The 16317-nt window shown below is 39.1% G+C and overlaps 1 protein-coding gene across 1 annotated transcript; it reads right to left on the bottom strand.

Moving 5' to 3' along the window:
• Positions 1 to 26: 26 nt before the first annotated feature.
• On the bottom strand, positions 27 to 904 carry LOC144710541 (CASP-like protein 1D1). Its single transcript, XM_078584352.1, has 3 exons — positions 623 to 904; positions 423 to 549; positions 27 to 333 (listed from the first exon to the last, which is right to left on the bottom strand). The coding sequence occupies exons 1-3, from the start codon at positions 871 to 873 to the stop codon at positions 112 to 114; spliced, it is 600 nt and encodes a 199-aa protein (XP_078440478.1). The 5' UTR covers positions 874 to 904; the 3' UTR covers positions 27 to 111.
• Positions 905 to 16317: the final 15413 nt, after the last annotated feature.

Here is a 16317-nt window from a genome sequence, read left to right as displayed (position 1 = left end):
ATTCCCGAAAATTCACTCGAACCAGGTTGAGAGAAGATTTTCACAAATAACTAAAACGAAAAATAATAAAACGCGGATATTACTGTTCTTAATTGACAAGACAGGGGGCCGTCAACGGCTACGACGGTAGAGAGAGAAAGCGGAGAGCCAAACGAGAGCGACGAGAGAGACTGAGCCAACGATGGAGAGGAAGACGGCCGATCCGATGTGCCGGCAGAACAAGTCAAATCGGTTGCAGATCTTACCCCAGTTGACGTGGCTGTCCCCCTTGAGCCCCACGTACCCCACGCTGCCGGCGGTACCCGTCGCCGACGCCAACACCCCGAGCACAAGCTACCGCCACAGAGAAAACAAGCTCAAATCCATCAATTCCCCCCCAAACTTTGGCAAAATTGAACGAAATTGTATAGTATTCGAATTACCGCGTCAGACGCGAGCAAGAAGAAGAGCAGCTTCGGAGTTGCGCAGGACTTGACGAGGGTGATGGCGGAGAGCGCGAGAGTGAGTAAGCCGTACAAGGAGGTGACGGTGAGCGCCACGAGCAAGTATCTGAACAAGAAATTCGATCAAAACTTGAAAAATACCTAAGATTTTGATCCGATTACCGAGATTTGGGGATCACATTAGAGCGGGAGAGTTCTGGAATTTGGCGCTTAGCCGGATCAGGAGGGGGAGAGCCGGATGTTGAATCAGCTTGTTTTGCTTGCTGGTGGCCAGAACGATTAGGGCTGTAAGCGAGATCGCGACGAGGAAGAGCCGGAGAGCGAAGTCGATGCGGAAGTAGCTGACGGCGCCGCCGCGAGGCGGCGGAGATGCGGCGGCGAACGCCGCCGTCTTGCCGGAGTCGCCGTAGCGCTGCTCGTCCGTCGCCATGGCAAGCCAGATAAGATCTATTGACGAATAAACGGCCACAACTTATATATAATACAACGAATGGAATATTATATTAAAACCCCCCCATTAAATAATTGCAGGCTGCTCATGCCAGACTAGCGAATTAAATGCCGAGGCTGATTCTAGCCGTTGGATCGGTGCTCTTTATATGAGATGGTTTAATCTGCGCCGTCCGATGAGCTCGAAAAGAATGAAGTTGACTTGTTTGACTCGCTTGCGTGACCCGGGGGCACACGTTATCGCGGAATTGGCAGACTTATCCCGTAAGTTGATGAATGTCCTAATTTATTAAGTTGCGATAAGGGGTAATAATGTCAGCTGTCAGAATGCGACGTGGAATGGGCTTAATTTGGCGGGGATATGTGGAATACATTTGATGTGAACTGAACTTTGATCGAATCGAAAAGGGGGAAATGGACATAAATGATCGGAATTAATTAACAGAATTATTAGTCGCAACTAAATTAGGGGAATGATGAATATCATTAGTATCAGCGAAGAATAACTTCATTTGGCGTAATTTGGTCTCTCCTCATGAAGATTGTCATTCTTATTCATTTCTTTCAAGATGGGAGTATATTTGTGATTAATCTTTTTCAGGTGTCGTGGAGATCTCAGAGAAGGGCACGGTCCGCCTGGCTTGGTCTTAGCAAAAACCTAAACCTAGAGCTAAAGTTTGGCCCCGTCTTTGTCCAATCAAAGACCAGTTTGGTACACTCTCGGTTTTGTCGACCAATAAATGTGAAAGTTAAAGTTCAAAAAAATAAAGGTCATGGTTTTAAACAAAAACTTATAGCTCAAAGACAATATTCAAATACAACATGTGATTTTATTCGTGGAACCAATACAATAACTAAACAATGACCTCTCCTAAAATTTATTAAGTCACCGTTCTTTCTCACTAGAAGATCTAGATTTAGTGTTTCCAAGCACTAAATCATGGCACGATAACCCAACATGTCTCCCTTTTGCTCTCTCGTCGGGTCTCTCTCTCTTGCTCCCTTTCTTTTTGGACCTTTTGATAAGTTCAAAAATATGTGTTCATATGTCGCTATTTAAGGGTCTTTCGAACTTAAGAAATAAAAGTAAGGGGTCGAACCGTTGGCAGGAGGTGGTGATATTCAATTTTCGATCGAATTAGGAATTAGCATTCAAACCTAAATGAGATGATGAGTTAACTACTTATGAAATACAAATGGTTGAAAATTGCGACTAAACTTCTATCTTTTTGAACTCGAATGACTCCAATAGCTCTCTGTTATTTAATAACAGAGATATATAATCACTTGATTTTATTTTTTTAAAATCTTAAATTTTTTTGAATTATATTTTAAAATTATTTTTAGTGATTTTGAAATCTTTGTAGAAAATTGATTTAATTCTAAGTGTTTTGTAAATGTTTTAGTTATTTTATTTATCAGAAGACGTTTTACTATTCCTAAGAATCAGAATATATATTTTTTTAATCTTAAAATCCAAACCTAGTGAAAAATTGTATTGAAAAATACCTTAAATTGGCAATTCTTGATTAAGAATTGCTAATTAAGGAAACTATGATTTGAAAGTGATTTTAATATAATCTAAATTCGGTTCAAGGTTTTTTAAACTTCATGGATGGCTGTTTAACAATTGAAAACCAAGTAAATTCGAAATTGAAAGGATTTAAAATTGAATTTAAGAAGAAATATGAAAAAATCAAAGAAATTATGAAAATAAAATAATTTGGGAACGAAATCAAATGTAAATGAATTCAAAGGATGCCTAGGAATACCAGGACGAGATTATGGATCCGTTTGAGGAAAATTTGCTCAACGAACAACACTGAATTTCCACATATTGGAAGATTGAATCTGGGGAAGAACGGTGGCCGGATCAACAAATTCGAGCTAACCCAAAAAAGTTTGGTCCCCCATAAAAAGACATACTTATGGTCTCAGCTTGGTCTGGTCTGACCAAATTTTCACCAAACTATGATGTTCCCTACATCTAATCAATTCCAAACATGAAATAACTGATTCCGTTTTGGATAACCATGAGAACATTTATGCACTTCTCTTGAAATCATTTAAACAAACATTTGGAAGCCTAATTTGCCATCTCGTGTCACAGGACAAAGGTGAACGACAGAGACCTTTCTGTAGTTTCTGAGCCATCTGAGATCATGACAGCCTCGGAAAGTCTTGGGATCTTCAAGAAGGTTCTAGAGGAGGCTTAGGAATATGAAGAACTGGGGCATGACATAGGAGAAACGAGGAAGAAATTGCAAATTGAGGTTAGGGGGCAGCGAGTGGCGTCCCCGGCCATTGTTCTTAAAATTGGGGCAGATTTGGTACTGCTCTTGACTAAATTTGGATGAAATTTAGTTTATCACCATAATATATTGAGTAGATTTAATTTCCACTCAAAGAGGAACGTGATTTCAGAGTGTTTTCATAGCGCGACTTCTTTGAGGCATTCTATCGAACATTTATCGGATGCCGGCAGATTTATCTGGTTTTCCCCAATTTTTAATTGATATTGGAAAAGAAATTAAATAATTGAACTTATATTGACATATTTTTTTCTTATAAACTATCCCAAGCCATATTTTATGATTTTATGATTATAATAAAAATACACCAAACTTTAATTATTAATACTCTTCTCGATTCCTCCCATCATCTACCATTACCCTCTCTCAAATTAAATAAAGTATATTCAATCACTATCTCTACTAACATGAATCTCTTCTTGTATATAAAGCTTTATGTGCTTTACAAACTTACTTATAATTAAATAATAAAATATAACCTAATTATAATCTCCCCTATGTATCCTAATGCTTTCCACCCTTTTTATTTTCTTCCTTATCTTACATCTCATTAAAAAAATCCTCTTCACTACTTACCTAAATCTATTATCCCTTTATTTACTATATCTATCTCTTCTACATTACATAAAACCTACTAATCATAGTATATTTACTAATTTGTCTCTTCACCTTATTTCCGTTAGATCTTAGTTAAAACTCTAAACATTATTTTTCCAATACCTATGTTATTAGCATCCTTCACTATAATACTAAACTTCATTTGAACATCCTACTTCCTCGCTACCTCTAATATCTGTAAAAATACTAGCCCTAGTAACAATACAAATAATATCTTACATTATCTATTTCTTTCTACCCTAAAACTATCTACTGTCACTTATTGCATATTATTTTTAATTCCATCTTCTTGTAATTACTTCCTCTCACTTACTAATAGATTATCTTCTACCCTCTAACTCACTTTATTATTACTCATCTCTTATATTATCTTCTTATGTCCTTAATTCCTCTAATCACTCGTTTCATCATCTTATTATCCCTAACCCAAAGTCAATAACTAGATTTACCCCTGAAGTCTAGTCCATAAGGAGACTGCCTCAGTCCCATTCTACGCATTTGAGTGAGTTTTCTATTATTACAAATTTATTTGATTTAGGCTGGCTACATTGATATCGACATTAAAACCAAAAACATAATTTTCCTCCATCAAATTGGCACTGTTGCCGAGGACACTGAAGCGACACTAAAACACATCCATTAAAAATTATATTGTTGAAACATGATTTGCATGAAAATAAAACCAACACATAGTTTTGGTTTTACGAACAACACCATAAATTTATTGAGGCACTAAAACCAACTATTATCTACACATACTCATATAATCACATGTAAATGAATTTCCTAAGGTAGGTTTATAATGTTTCTCAAGTTCATGAATTTTAACCCTCAACTTAGATTGATGCATAACATTTGAAAAAATGAAAGTTTACAGAATAAATCCCCCTACTATTTAATGCATGGGCCTCAATGCATATGAAAGGAGTAAATTCAAGAAGTAAAATAGTTCAAAACTGAAGGGGTAGTTATTCTCCATGCATCATGCCCTTCATTTGATTGTTGCGTTGGCTTTTTATTGATTTTCCCTGATAAGAAAGGTAAATTTTTTCAAAGAAAAAAAACCAAGAAAATCAAAATAAAATATTTAATAAATTAAATAAAAATCATAGCCTACAGTTGACTGTGGCACAATTATTAACGGGGAACATGCAACCCCTATGGGAGCAACACGATATTCCGTTAGATTCCTTACGGCAAGCTATGGCTTCTAAAATGGGGACCTCCCTAGATCGCCCTATATGGAAACTCATGCATGATGGGAATTTCTCATGCCGGTCCTCTTGGGATCACCTTCGAGAGAGATTCTCTAGACAAACTTGGGGTGGACGCATCTGGCATCCGGTGACTATTACTCACGTCTCGTTCTTCCTTTGGAGATTTTCATGCACTATGTCCTCCCTACTGATGATTGAGTGACCTGTATTGGTCACTCACTCAGTTTGCGCTGCCATTGTTGTTTAATCTCTCCTCTGGTTGAGACTATGGAACACTTTTTCTTCCGCAGTGAGATTGCCATAGACTGTTCACACCAATTTACTCACCATTGGCGTCTGCTCTTACGCATCGATGTGCTAACACTTATAGAGTGTTTTATCTTTATCTCGTCAACACACTCTAAGCCTAGTCCTTATTTACACATCACCATAGCATACTTGCTATGGGAGCTACGCAAAGGGTAAAATTCCTTTCATTTTGTAGGGTCTACTATGAGAGCACTAGACGTCATGCAACACATCAAGCAATGTCTACATAGAACACCCCATCCTGTACCACCCATTGCCCAAAACTCTCCACTTACATGCGATATACTTCACACTTGGGGAATCTTGGCAGCTTTGACTTCTATCACCACTCGGCTGTAGATTGTCCATTGGCATCCACCACCAATCAGCTTTCTAAAGCTCAATGTGGATGGTGCAGCCAAAGGGAACTCGAGCCCAACAGGTGGAGGTGGTATCCTAGAAGACCATACATGGATTATCATTTTTCCTTTCTCATTTTTCTATGAAGTACATAATAATACAACATACGAAGTTATGATGATACGTGATGGTTTGCTCCTCTACGAGGAGCAAAAATTTCACAATATCATCCTAGAATTAGACTCATAGATGCTGGTCAACATGCTTCGTGCAAGCTCATGCTCCTAGTGGCGTCTCTAGAGAGTCTGGCAAGAGATCATGTGATGTAGCCCATGATTGACCAACATTCATCATAAGTGGCGTGAGGGGAACCAGAAATTAGATGCCCTTGCTAAATATCTGATATGCTCTCACACCCCTTGCCTTTACATCACTTGGCAAGACCTTCTTCAAGTGGCTTGTGGCTACCACTGCGTTGTGAGCCTCAGCATGCCCGCTCTCCATACATGTCTCATCCTATCAAATGATGGCCCTCAAGTGGCATGGAACACTAGAGGTAAGAGTGCGCGACCTCTCACCTAACTGATGTACCATGTGCGCACTAATGATGGCGTGAGGACCGCTTATACTCCATTCCACGAGACACGAGCACGCTATGGGCGCCCGTGGCCTTCTCCGGGAGCTGCACTTGTATCACCTTTGTATCTTTTTATCTTTTTGCATCATGGGCGTGGGCGAGTAGGGTGTGGGTGTAATTGGGACATTTATGCTCACTCCACACCTATAAACACTTAAAAAATACTTCATTTAATGTATAAAACCTCCCTAGGTGGTATCTAGGGCACAACTGGATCAGTCTAGGGGCACAAACCCTTGGTTGGCCGTACCTAGCACCATAATTTTTGCTAACTTTTTTAAATTAAATAAAAAAGAAAGAAGGCTTATAATAAATGCTTGGTGTTATTCTCTTCTAAAGGAGATTCCTGTAGGTTGAGAGAGACTGGTTGTTGAAGGGGTTCAACTTCCACATATGGTTTGAGCCATTGATTTTAAAGCTTTGACCTGTCTTAGGCTGAGCAATCATCACCTCCCAACATTCAAATACTTAACAATAAAACTCCCACTCTATCTAAACTTTAATTATCTAGGAAATAGTTTTGAGTCTGATGTAAAAAGCCAAAATATTTGATTTAAAAAATCCTCAGAGTTCTCATAAGCTCGATATCAAATTTCCTATAATTCATGGAGCTGAGGCATTGTAATATTCCCTGCGCCATCTAATGAATACATTATCTTCCATCAGGTCTCAAGATTTTATTGAGTATCTTCTGAATCTCCCTATTGAATTGAAGTTAAGTGAAATGAGGCCACCATCTAATTATATTTTCAACTAAATTTGGATGATAACTTTAGCCATATAAAAACATAATCATTATACATTAGAACATATTAAATCCCAATGAGAATTAGGCAAAGGTCACATAATCTTAATACCCCATGGATAAAAATTCCACTTCTATGACGGGTTTTAAAGGTGTATGATCTTTTTTTCTCATGTTCAAAGATTAATGACATGATAGACATTCTAGATAAATGTCATGAGCATCTTACTAAAAGCGACTTTTATGTACCTTATAAACTTCTGCCTTTGATGAGAAGTGGTCCCCTCCTAGACTTGAGCAAGGCAAGTCAAAGATCTTCATTTTTTGTTCTTCGGGGATGCATCAAATGTTTGTTCTTCGGGGATGCATTCATTTTTTGTCCCTTGAGAAATTGGTAAATCCCTAGGTCAAACGGTTCTGGCTCATTGATAACAATCAAATTATTGGGTTACTTCTATGTGGTATACACGTTTTTATGCATTAAAATTATTAAACATGTTTATTATCAAGCTTATAGTGATTATATATCTATTCGAAGAGTGAAATTGTAATTTTTGTGGATTTGATGGTATTTTAAGGATTTTTTTCCAACATCATTTTGTTAAAAAATAATGTTCTGATCTGCAATAAGTTTTTATGAAATATGTTTGAAACTATATTGATGGAGATATTAATTCTAATCCAGAATATATATTTATTATATTTTTATGACTTGTAATTCATTTAATAAATATTAATTATTATATTTAAGGTCATAGAATTGCACTCACCATATGGCACTATTTGATTTGATCTTATGTCAACCAATCAAGAGTTTTGGAAATGATTGAGATAGTTTATCATTTCAAAAGGATGTTGTTATGACATCACAAATCACAATGCCACGATGCCTAATCATTGACTAACAACATTTCTTATTTTGAAATTCACATGTGATGTCGACCAATAAAGAAAGAATATATTTAAATCAAATTAAATGTGATGAAATCATAGAGGGATAAAAGAATAAAATGTTAGATTAAAATTCAACATTTACAGCATTACAGGTGGCACACACGTGTAATGTCAACATTGGTAAAAATCATATGTGATGATGATGTGGCATAGAAATGTGTCATCAAATTACACAATCACTGGTGACTTTTCTATTTTTTTTACATGAATGACACATGTCAGTGTGTCATTCTAAGTAAGAAAATAAAATAAAAAGAGAGAAGATGCAAGGGACAGCGGCAATCCTTCGCCATGTCACATAATTATTGATCAATAAAAAATGAATTTTTTTCTTCTCCTCTGTGCAGGGACACGACATTCTCAAAGGAGGCGATTGATGAGGACGAGAGAATCATGCGAATGATTAAATAATGACTATTGAATTTTCTTACCGTCAATGGAAAATGTGGAAGCAACATCTACAATGATGAGGAGAGAGAAAAAAATGGGCAGCCAAGAATGCTCCAACTTCAGAGCTTGATATTTGATGATCTAGAAGGAAAATTGAGCAGACATTTTGAGGGCCAATCCCCCTCTTTACATCCATGCCCTATGATATATATATAGAGGCATGGATCATTATCAAATTCATACTTAAACTTGCTTCCTACACTTGTGGGATGATTGAAAGCTAGTGAGTTCTTGAGATCCATCAATCTAGTTGTTGGTGTTCTAGGTGTGTGAGAAGAGGAAACATAGAAAAGGGAGAGCTTACATGGACTTTCAAATTACCATTGATACACAGAAAGTATCCTCACCTTAGATTGGTTATTCTTGGCATCATCGTTAGGCTAGGCCATTTCACCTTCCCCTTCTACTGTCACTTTACATCTTTATTCCATCCGAGCATGTCTCACAGATCACCCTCTTGTCATCATATCGCTCACTATTCTTCATCACATCGCTCCTGTGTATTTTCTCCTTATCATTAATCCATTCTCATTCTCCCTCAAATTCTGATTATCACTATCTATTATCAACTATTGTCATCTTAATTATGTTACTCATTGTCACTGTCTCCCCTTAATTTTTATTTTCATTTGATCCAGTATTTATACAGATCTCATCTCATCTCATAAACCACAACTTAAAGAATAACATTAACTACTTGAAGAATAATGCAACCTTAATTACAGTTCAATGTGGTGAAGACCCCTACTCATTACTAGGTAAATTTAATTGAGAATAACTATATATTTTTATTGATTTAAGTGTTACTATAATGATGTGAAAATGGCCTTAAAATATGTATAATTAAATGTCTCATTTTGGTTTTATCAAATACCCCCTACTTAAACATTGCTTGTCCCTTAGCAATGATGCATAACCCATCCAAAATATTTCCTCATGATGTAGGTTGACCTTGGAATCTAGTTCTTCTTCAAGCAGGTTAGCTCCCTTTGAAGGTGGGGATATGTAGGAGAATTTTCTCACCACATATCAATCTTTATGCTCCCTTGGGCTACTTAAGAGCAGAGTCCTATACGGATTTCTCTATACACAAAGAAAAATTCAACTCCCTCTCTTTCTTATGGTACTTTCCAACATCTATTGATCCCACCATCTTACTACGCATGCATACTGGCGGCTGCTCTATTCGAGGAAACATGGATGTATAAACTTGATGACTTTGAAACTTTTTTTTTTACTTCCCATAATTTTCTTTGGCTTTTGCTTTTGAAGGGTTGAAAACATTAGGGCATATAGATCACATATTTCTTTGGCCCTGGATCCTTACCCTGCTTATTGCACTAATTTTCTTAGCTTTCACCATTTGTAGGTTTTGGGTGTCACAAATTGCAAGATGCATAAATACGTGTGAGCAGCTTAGGCATGGGTCGAGAGATTTACGACACACTAAAAGCTACTGGGTGAGAATCAATGACTGAAAAATAGGCTCAGAAGGTCTGATTGGTCATGTTCATCTACTAGGTACTATAGAGAATCACACACTCATAACCTATAGAAAGAGTGTAAGTCATCATTAATTCTTGGATTAATAATAAATTTATAATATTACCTTATTAAGTATAACCTATGACCACAGAGAGCCAGAAATCAATTAGAATATGTTTCCATGTTATTATATATTTATAGTTTCTTAAATAAAAATAAAAACTAACTCTAAGATAAGCAATAGTTTTTTTGAGCAAGTTCAATGAAGGAAAACCTAAATAATGATGGAAATAACTTCAAAGATAAGCTTTATTTCAATCTTGTAATATTCAGAAAGCAAATAATAACTACTAAAAATAACTTAGAATATTTGCTTTGGTAGAGGGCGCCAGGATAACCACGAGAACAACCCGGACTTGATGTATCAACATCGAAAAACTTGCAATGAATATCTGGTTTTTTGGTTCAATAAAAATGCAATAGCGTGAGATGTGGGATGATTTTTGAACAATGTTTGCGGAGGATGAAAGATTTGGGTCTTGGCTATCATATCCTATAATAACCAAGTCAGGAAAATTCATTGTGGAAGGCAGGACCCTCCAAGAATGCATGTACCTATGCATTCTTCAGTTTCCTCAAAACCTGATGATTTGATTCCCTTATTCACTCAACCTGACATTCAAAAATAGTGGATCCAAGAAACAATGCTGCACTCAAGGCTGCCAAAACAGAGTTTGTAACAAAAATTCAGGGATAGTTTTAGTGTGGGAGAAAAGAGGTGATGTAACACGAGGTACGCCGGGATCAAACGACTCGTGTTACACCATAGGGAGGGTGATGACAATCATGCAATGTAGTGAAATGTAATGCGAGGGATGACGATGCAACGTTGAAATCACTGGGAAGTATAAATTTGGCGTCGACATGCACCAACATCCACTAGGCTACGACAAGCAAGACCAGGGAATGCCACTAGGCTCCCAATGATCCAAATATCGGGTTGAAGGCCGATGGTGTGAGCCCAGCTACTGCCGCTTTTGCACACACCCTCGACGGTCCAAACCAAGAACATACCAATTGAAATCCTAATCCTCAAAACGTGAATCCTATCTATCACTAATCTAACCCCGGCGGAGGAGAAAATGTTCGGAGGCATCGAAGGAAATAATATAACGTTGAGATGGGAATAGATAAGTGTACCAGTAGCGCTAAGTGCGAGCGTTGTTTGATTCGGCAGCACTGGCAAGCGAGCAACTCGTAGAAGCGAGGACGGCGCAAGTAGATGCGGCGACACAACGTAAGCAGGCGGCACTATTCGGTTTGGCGGCACAAATAAATGAGGCGGCGCAAGAAGCCGTGGTGACGCAAAGAGGTGCGGTGGCGCAAGGAGGCGCGACAATGCAAGTACCCACGGTAGTGCAAGTAGGCGCAGTGGCGCAAGCAGACGGCTAGGCATGGCAACGGTCGCGATACCGAGGCACCGCGGCAATGGACGCGGCGACGAGGCGCAAAAATGGTTGTAGCCACAAGCACGGTGGTGAAATGCAGCTTCGGGTGCAGTGATTGTTGTAGCGACAGTTGGGCACGGCGGCAATGATAGGGCCCAACAGCGGATTGCGACAGCCTTCGATCGGCTACGGGGCGCGACGGCCTAAGGTCTGCTGCAGGAGCGGTGGCCTCAAATCGATCGCAAGGTCAGCGACCTCGAGGCGGCGGCTGGGGGCAACTACGGCAGTGTCTGGTCGGCGAACGTGGGCGCCTGCAACGGTCGCGGGTGGCCTGAGCGGCAGCGGGCTGCCCAGGAGACGACGGACAGCCTAGATGGCGGCGTGCAGCCCTAGGCGGCCGCACGTCACCTGGGCGGCTGCTAGCAGCTCAGGGCGGCCGCTCGTGGCCCTGGGCGGTCGTAGGTGGCCTGGGTGGCCGCCTGTGGCTTCGGGTGGCCGCTCGTGGCCCTAGGCAGCCGCTAGGGGCTGCTAGCGGCCTTGGGCGGTCGATCACAGCCATGAGCGACCGGTGGCGGCCCATGGGCGGCCGTTGGCGGCCCAAGGCGGCCGCTGGCGGCCACTCACGGCCCTTTGCGGCCGGTGGCAGCCCAAGGCGGCCGCTGGCGGCCTTGGGCAACCACTAGCAATCCTAGGCGGCCGCTAGCGGCCCTAGGCAGCGCTGGGCTGCCTTAGGAACCGCTTTAGGAGCTCCGGCAAACACGGCAACGGTGGCGGTTTCCGGCGATGGCGGCGGCAGTTTCTGCCCAACTTTAGGGTTTCCTTTCTCTCTCCTAACTTTTCAGTGGCATTTTTGTAAATATGATGAAAACTCAAAAAACACTAAAAAATCAAGAAAAATCACTAAAATCACATTTGTTTTCAATCTTCTTCTCCTCTCTTCCTATGGGTGGGCCCCACCTTTTATAGGGGCAAATATGGGCCTTCCCCCCTTAGAAATAAAGGAGAAAGGCCCAATTAAGAGATATTAGCCCCCCCTCCCCTAATAGGAGAGAGAGAGAGAGGCACACGAATACGTCCACACTAAGGTTTGCCATTTTTTACCAAATTTTGGTAAAACGGGACCGAACCGATATCGTCGGTTCGGGTCTCTCTCCTATGTTCGGTAAAGGTTTTGGTTCAGACCACAAACACCTGACCGAAAAATAAATATGCAAAATATTTGGTTCATTTGTAGGAGCCAAGATTTGAACCCTACCCTCCTTTTACTCAGCAGATGCCTTCTACCAACTCTGCCATAGCGCTCTTAGGAGAAATAAATAAAATACTTGGTCATATACATATAAATTTATTAAAACGGTTTCCTGGCTTCTAAGGGAGGATCTTGCACGAGTCATTGCTCGCGGTCGCCGCCTGCATTTTGTGAAAATTTCAGTACATTTTTCCTCGTGAAAATTTCAAATAAATAACTCTTTAAAATCTTACATGAATCTTCTTTGATTATGTGGTGAATCAATGGTGAAAAATATTTTACTACATTCTAAAATTGATTGACTCACTTTGTAATTAAGCATTTTACCTATATTATGATTTTAATTTTGTAACTTTGATCTTGATTTTGGGTTGGTATTCATGACCGAACTATAGGTTTTACTGAACCGAACTGAGACCATGCCGAAGTTTAGGTATAGTTTTAGGTTTTTCCAAAAAACTGATACGGAGACCGGCACCGTGATTCCCTAGTCCACACATGCGCTAACACACGCGCAACGTGTAGTCGTACAGCGGTCCAAACGCGTGCGAATAAACAAAAAAAACAAATAAGTGGCGGACAAACATGGCCTACTAAACAAGGAAATGCAAGGAAAGATAACGTCAACCTTTATGGGCCATTGACGAGTCTGGGTACTCCGAAGGCTGGGTATCGCGTGTGTGCCTTTGCGTGACGAACGGGTTGACAAGGTCTTCAAAGTTAGATGGTCCCCCATCAAGAGGTATAAACAAGGATACAAAATTCTCAATCTGAGAAATCTAGAATGTCTTTCCAGGATTTGGCAATTTGGCCACTTGATCTTGTGCCCCCTTTATAGGAAAGAAACATCAACCCCCCACTTGGATTTCTCCTTAAAAATAGGCCTCTCCTTTGACTGGAGTGGACCTACTCCATAATGGGCTTAATTAAGCTTTAGGTACTTAATCTTCTCCATTACTAATATTACAATTACCTAAGTCCTATTATCAAGGAAGCTCCAAGGAAATCAGGAGAAAAATAAACCACTTGATTCAAGGGAATCAATTGGAATTAGTTCATAAACCATTACACCCCATTAGGTAGGACCATTTACAAAAATGAGTGTCAACATGAACAAGTGATATTTTTGTATATTATTAATATAAATAATAAGATAAATCATAAAAACACATATTTATCACTTAAAATTTTGATGTCATCACACACTGACTCACCTACTCTCAAATGAGACAAAAACGAGTTTCAATCATAGTAAAGGTGATAGGTTTCTAGCTTCACCCCTCTATTTTTGTAGGTGGTTCATTACACTCTTCTGGGGATGCTAGATCTCTTGGCCACTCTGCATCTAAGAAATACGTAGCATGGGGTTTTAATAATGGAAGGTGTAGATGCATATGAATGTGTTGGATATGCATCACGTACTATGAAATTAAGTTCTCTACCCTGTATATCAATTATGCTTATATGAGATGTGCTTGAGAAAAAAATTAGGGGATTGAAAGAACCCCATATTTTAAGCTCTTTGATTTCAAAATGGCCAGACTTCTTCATGATTGGCTTGATCGACAGCTCGCAACATGTCATTGTGAGCTCACCTCCTTGGCATTTTATTGGAAGTAAGGAAAAATCTAACTGTAAATGAAATCTATCTAAGAATTGGGAAAATAATCAAGATAGTGGACTTGGTTGTCTCCAAGCAAGCTCTGATTTATAGTCTTCAGCCAAACTTCCTAGATTTTCATGAAAGTACTATGCCCGTGTGGATGTACTTGTACTTCAAGGTAAAATCAGAAATAGACGTTAAAAATCATTAGAATTTCAGACCATTATAGAAGTAATGATCATTATCAAAATTAGTTGAGTTTCAGAATGATGGAAAATCAAAATCGGAGGTCTATTTTAAAAATGATAGAAATAGAGTTTCAGAAAGATAGAAATTCACAACTGAAATAGAATTTCAGAATGATAGGAGTTTGAAACAGGAACGAAAATCTTAGAAATATTAGATTTAAAAGACAGAAGCTAAAATTCAGAGAGAAGGATTTTTTCATTGAAATTGGAACCTTAGAAATAATACTTACAAAATAAAAAAGAAGATTTAGAGCGAAGCAATTTTAGAAGACCTAAACCATGCTCTTGTTACATAATTGAGATATGACCTAAACCGTGCTCCTGTGAGATTCCCAATGAGCCAAACTTAAGCAGTGGTTGTAAGGAGCAATGATTTATCTAGTTACCTTAGCAAACCACACTCAAGTGGTGGCCCAGATGCGCCTTAATAGTGTGGTGGCCCTAAGGGCCTTGCTCATAGCCTGTGCACAGGTGGTTGTCATAATGGGCCATGATTGAGTCAGTCCCCAAGGACCGTGAAAGACAATAAAAAGGCCACTAGAGGTAAACCCCAAGATCTGAAATCACCATGGATCAAGGAGCATAATAGAAGGTGACAGAACAACAAAAACTGGTCACTTTACTCCTTGGACTATACTTGATGGCACTGAATAAACTCCATCAAGATGAGAAGTTTCATTTATGGTACAAGGACCTAGATGACTAGGTAAGCACTAAAATTTGATGCGAGGAGCCCTATTGAAAAATTCTTTTTAAAGGAGACGAATCAATTATGTGCACTCCTCAATTTGAGAGTGATGATCATGCCCTTACATGTGTCAGGTTAATTAGGTCAATGCAAACAATGTGATCATACCACAATTTAAGAATTGAGTGGTATGATTTGCGCCCACAACACGAGTTGACAGTAAAGTAAGTATGATTCATCTAAGGATCATAAATCCATAACAAATACTGGTAAGTGATGGGCATGATGGTGACAAATGGGATTTTGTGACGTACAAGAACAATGTATGAACATGGCTTAAATTCACAATCCCTGCACTACTTGAAATAGCCAAGTCCTGAATCCATAGAACTAGCTTCTCAAAACCTTGAGTGCTTAAGGGTGTTGTGGTTGAGTCCATAAGCACTAAAACACTCTCTAACCAACAGACCATTTACAGGGAAGAAACAATAGTTTCAACAAAACAACATACTTCAATAATGATCCTTCAGGGATACATAATGATATACCCATGAAAAAAAAACTCAAAACATTGAGAAAAACAACTCTAGCAAGCTAAAATAAAATATTAGCAGCCTTATAGGCCTGAGAAGAGATATTCTGCAGATTTTGGGGCATGTAAAATAGTAAGAAGATGTTTTGTGGCTCACAAAGATCTTGAAAAGACAAAACAAAAGGTTTATATCTTCACAAGCTGTAGTAGAGATATTTTGCTGATTGTGGCATAAGAAGAATCTGTCAGAGCATTCAGTCAGAGATGAATGTCAGAGAAAAATCTGTTAGAAGATTCTGTCAAAAAAAGATATGTTAGAGGATTCTGCTATAGAAATATTTTTCAGAGGATTTTGTGGGTCTCTAAATACTTTACTGAATATCCTTTCAGCTTCCAGCAACATCTCCTTATTGGGCCACCATTTGCTTCGGGGCCTCAAGAAATGGATGGATGATGAATGGATGTATTTCATCATCCATCCATTCAAGAAAAAATCCAATATTTACATGTCCCTGAATGGATATTGTATCAAAGAATATCCATTAAAACTATTTTCTGTGCATTTTTATCATCCGATCCATTATACTGTT

This window comes from Wolffia australiana, chromosome 1 (genome assembly GCF_029677425.1).
Source record: "Wolffia australiana isolate 7733 chromosome 1, ASM2967742v1".
In the NCBI taxonomy this organism is placed as follows: domain Eukaryota; kingdom Viridiplantae; phylum Streptophyta; class Magnoliopsida; order Alismatales; family Araceae; genus Wolffia; species Wolffia australiana.
This window is presented reverse-complemented; position numbering and strand designations above follow the sequence as displayed.